Source organism: Squalius cephalus, assembly GCF_949319135.1.
Source record: "Squalius cephalus genome assembly, chromosome: 19".
Classification (NCBI taxonomy): Eukaryota; Metazoa; Chordata; class Actinopteri; order Cypriniformes; family Leuciscidae; genus Squalius; species Squalius cephalus.
This window is the reverse complement of record NC_137140.1, coordinates 2,644,581-2,649,580: the sequence shown is the minus strand read 5'-3', so window position 1 is coordinate 2,649,580 and position 5,000 is coordinate 2,644,581. Positions and strand designations below refer to the sequence as shown.

The 5,000-nt window shown below is 32.4% G+C and overlaps 1 protein-coding gene across 2 annotated transcripts in view; it reads right to left on the bottom strand.

Moving 5' to 3' along the window:
- The window catches only part of slc39a11 (solute carrier family 39, member 11), a 165,802-nt gene that overhangs the window by 85,050 nt on the left and 75,752 nt on the right, over window positions 1-5,000 (bottom strand). The window contains exon 5 of one of the 2 annotated variants that reach the window (XM_079852020.1): window positions 2,184-2,328. In XM_079852020.1, the coding sequence (XP_079708146.1) occupies window positions 2,184-2,328 (145 nt within the window). The remainder of the gene's footprint in view (window positions 1-2,183; window positions 2,329-5,000) is intronic. The other variant, XM_079852021.1, reaches the window with a different exon arrangement.

The following is a 5,000-nucleotide window of genomic DNA, read 5'->3' as shown; positions in this document are numbered from 1 at the left end:
CACGTTTAGCACTGATGAAACTAAATATTAAATCAGCAGATTGCTTTTATATTCGTTTTATTTGAGTTTGCAATTTATGTACCAAAACTTGGGACGCATATAAATATTGTTTGAAAAACCTCTTCTAGCAATAAATATAATAATCATCAAAGTAAAACCACAAAATTAATAAAAGCAATTTGCTAAATAAGCTGACATTCAGTAGAAGCTAATTTGGAATTAATGTTATTACTGGAAAAAATTAAGATTAAACATTATATCATACATAAATAAATACTTTAATATCATTTATTTACTTATAAATTAAATCAATTATAAATAAAATAATCTCATTTTTCTATTTAATATATAAATCATATAAATAAATAATGCATTCATTTTATTTATTTACTTGTTCACTTATTTAAGAAACCATCATTTATTTAATGAAATAAGCTATTAGAATAAAACAATTTATTATTTGTAGTATTGTTTTGATGTTTGTTTATACAGTTACTTGAACTCATAAGTAAAAATTTTCACTTTTATTTATTTATTGAAAAAATATTTTTTTCTAGTACCGCTTTTATGATAATAAATAAATAAATAAATAATACATAAAAAATGTATTTACTTGTTCACTAACTGAAGTAACCATAATTAATTTAATGATATACATTATTCAAATAAAACAATTTATTTTAGTATTGTTTTGATGTTTTATCATAAAGTTACTTAAATACATCATGCATTTTTATTTATTAATTAGTTTATTTATGTAATAAAAAAATAAAGTAGTTTATTCTGGTATTGCTTTTATGATAGAAAATGATAAGAAATAAATGCATTCACACCGGATTTTTTTTTTTTTTTTTTACTGTGGGTAATAATTACTGATAATCACGATATTCACAAAAGTCCAGTATGAGTAATTTTAATCCTGTGTGAAAATGGTGTATTGCAGTAGCTGAATACAATCATGAAATTATAAGTAATAATATCAATAACTGTAGCAAAAATGCAATTACACCAAACTGACATTCCATTTAGTCAATTTACCCATTTCCTTGAATAAGCTTTCTATTACATATATCTAAATGATGTCTTCATCCGTGCGGTTCTCTGTGAGCGTGGAGATGGACGTGTGCAGATGCTGATAATGTCTTAGAGCGCCTGGAGCTGTCAGTCAGAAGACACGCGTTCCACTCGTTCAGCATGTCATGTTTTCACACTCGTTTGGCTCTGATAATTAGACTGTGGATTCTGCCTCAGGAGTTACAGCTGTACAGCTTTTAACAACGTTCTGAGTTAATAAACCCATGTTTTATGAGTCATTTGAACCACATAAAAGCTATAATGCTTAATGGGTGAAGAAGAATAGTCATTTCAGTTTCTGCATGATGGAATATTCAGAACAGCTGATATAAATCCGATATTATGCAATAATGCCACCAGATATGCCAAATATGTATCCCTTTAGTGAATTCTTATGAATTATTGTAATGATTTAAATAATAAAATCAGCCCAGAAAAAAAAAAAAAAAAAAAAAGAATAATTTTTTTCCTTACTTTTTTTTTTGACACGTTTTATTCCATTCATTTTAATATATATATATATATATATATATATATATATATATATATATACACACACATATATATATATATATATATATATATATATATATATATATACACACACACACATATATATATATATATATATATATATATATATATATATATTTTTTTTTTTTTTTTTTTTTTTTTTTTTTTTTTTCTGTCTTTATTGTTACCATAAATATCACCTACAGAACTCTTGAACTCCGCATGCGTCTGATCCGCATGTGCGCTTCTCATGGTGGTAAACCTCAAAAGTTGCATGGTGATATTTCCATAAATAATGCATTAAGCACCACTTGAAATAAGTGTGTGTTCCTTCTGTGCTCTATTCATGGCAAAAAGTAATTTTTGAAAGGAGACCCACCACCAGCATTTCTTAGCACACGACATAAGAGAAACAATAAAGTGTCAGAAAAGCCCAGAGAAAACCCTAAAAAAGTGAGCTTGCCCATTTCAAAAGGATCCAGGAATGTGATTCAGGAGCGTGAGGAAAGCCACCAGGACCCCGGAGAGAGCCATCACACAGCTGACACACATCTAACGCATGAGAGAAGAGAGTGGGATCGTGAAGAAGAGCTTGCCTGAGTGAACTCCTGCTCTACCTATCCTGATGGACATCTGCTCTTCCTCATCCTCCTCTTCCTCACACAGGCCAGCCAGAGAGCTCTTCTTCTTCTTCTTATCAGACGGCAGAGCCAGAGCCATATGAGGGTCCGACACGATACCCTGCAACAAACAATCAAACGGACAGATATAAACACATTCCAAAAGGCACTGAATTGTGAACTATTGAATGAGATATCATCTTTAATAATAAATAAATAAAAATGTGAGACATGTTGCATCAGTGCCTTTGAAAAGCCTTGCACTGTGCTTTTTGCTTTAAGGCAAAGTGACACGATTTGTCAAGATGTCAACCAAGAAAATATATCCCTACGCAAACACAGAATGCCAGTGGGGTTTTCAAGTCACAGATATCGACCTATATATATTTATTTTTTTATTTTTTCTTTTGAAAAAGATTAGCTTTTGAAAACAGAAGCGCAGTGAAATTGCAGGCATCCATTTCAGAGCTGCCATTAATAAAGATCCTCGGGCTGTTGCGTTCGCTCTGAATAAGTAAAGGCACAGAGAGAGATGTGACATTAAGAAGTCAACACGGGGTAAAATCCATCACAAAACAAAAACATACAAGCCGCCAGGCTGAGACCGAGCTGAAGAATGGATGACACACTAAGAAATGTTTACCATATCTCTGCATTTTAATATGATAGTCAAATAAATGATATAGAAACGAACGACTGGCCATTTAAAGCAAAGAATATTAAATTCATATCTTTGCTGTATTCATGTGACTTCACTGAATAAACCTCATCTCAAAGCGAGCACTTTAATAACGTCATCTTCTGATGTTTAATGCGGGGTTAGATGTAACACGGACCTTTCACACAGTTAGTCAGGGTCAGGTTGTGTTTCCGCTCTTCTCTCGCTGCCAGAAGACGGTCTCCCATGGATTTGTGAAAAGTTTTGATAAGATTTCGTGAAGATTCTGGACGAAGAGTGTTTTGACACCATGCAAGTACATTTTCTCATCATACGTTTTTTTCCGGTTTCTGAGTTGGGTGTGTACGTCACCAAATCTCACTTTATATTACCGTAATCACTGTCTTGTTGGCTACAACATATCAGCAACTCCTAGCAACTGTTAGCTCGGCTTAAACTGTGTTTTACACAGCGGGGTTAGTCGTAGCACAGTGTTACAGCCGCCGAGTGTACAGCGATAATGACATGAGAACAGGGAGACACACAACTTCAGCTTTGAGTATTTATTTATACATTTATTTTGCCACATTTAACTTTGTTGGACTTTCACAAACAATGTTGGAATTTAAATGTTGAAGTATGATTTATTTCACATTTGTTAACTATGCATTGATCACTTTTTAAAAAAAAAGCCTGTTTTACATGCAATGAAAAATACAATTGCTGTTATTATTAATAATAATAATTTTGCATGCAGCTGCCACACACAAATATAATTCAATAGCAATTACAATAATTGATGATTTTATTTATTTATTTATTTATTTATTGCAAAACTGTGCAGCCCTTTCCTATACAGTATCTCTATCCATGATATTGATCCATAATAGAAGGATGACTGGATGAGGGATGGATGTATGGATATCTTTCTATACAGATGTACAAACAATATCAAACTATACAGATAAAATAGTCCTGTATTATGTGTGTTACACACAAGTGTTACAACTAACCTTCTGTCTGTTACAGTTAACCCCGCATATGGGGCAAGTTGTCACATTTGCACTTCTGTCACTTTCAGTGCAACTGTATTAAAATGGTAGATCCATTCAAGTGTTCATTTGTAGCAGAGTATGTTGCTTGTGTAAAAAAAAAAAGATTAATCTAAGATTAAGCTAAAACCTAAATGTGTTAGGTAGTGCCCGCGCTCCCCTGTGTGGGAAACCAAGCTGGAGTCAAATTATGAGCAGATATGAGCATTACAACACTTCTGTTCTGAAACTGCACATGCGTATCTTCCACTAGAGCAGAGGAGACGCTGTTTCTTATATTGATTATTTGCTCTTTATGGGTAAGAGTCAAAATCACCCAAAAGCATCAGTTTTTTTCCAAATGTGGAATTGGACACTCGACCGTCTAACATTAATTATGTAATGACAAAATAAAATGCATACACTGTTATTATAAACTATTCATACATTATTGTTATTATTATTATTATTATTATTATTATTATGAACTGTTATTATTGCTATTTAATGTAATAAATATATACCTTTTTTATGTGCAATCTGCCGCTTTCCATTCTCTCAATTATCTATGCATTTGTCCTGTCAATATGGGTCAAGAACATCAGATGTACAGATAATATTCATATATTTACTTTATACACTGGTAAATATTGCATCCAAATGAATGAATGAATGAATGAACGGACGGACAGGCGGGCGGACGAACGAACAAATGAACAAACAAACGGATGGATGGAAGAATGAACGAATGAACGAATGGATGGATGAATGACTGAATTAATGGATGGATGAATGAACGAATGAACGGATGAATGAATGAATGGATGGATTAATGACTGAATGAATGGATGGATGAATGAATGAATGAATGAACAAACGAACGAACGAACGAACGGATGAATGACTGAATGAATGGATGATTAATGACTGACTGAATGAATGAATGAACGAATGAACGGATTAATGGATGGATGGATGAATGACTGAATGAATGAATGACTGACTGAATGAATGAATGAATGAATGAATGAATGAATGAATGAATGAATGAATGGATGGATTAATGACTGACTGAATGAATGGATGGATGAACGAATGAATGAA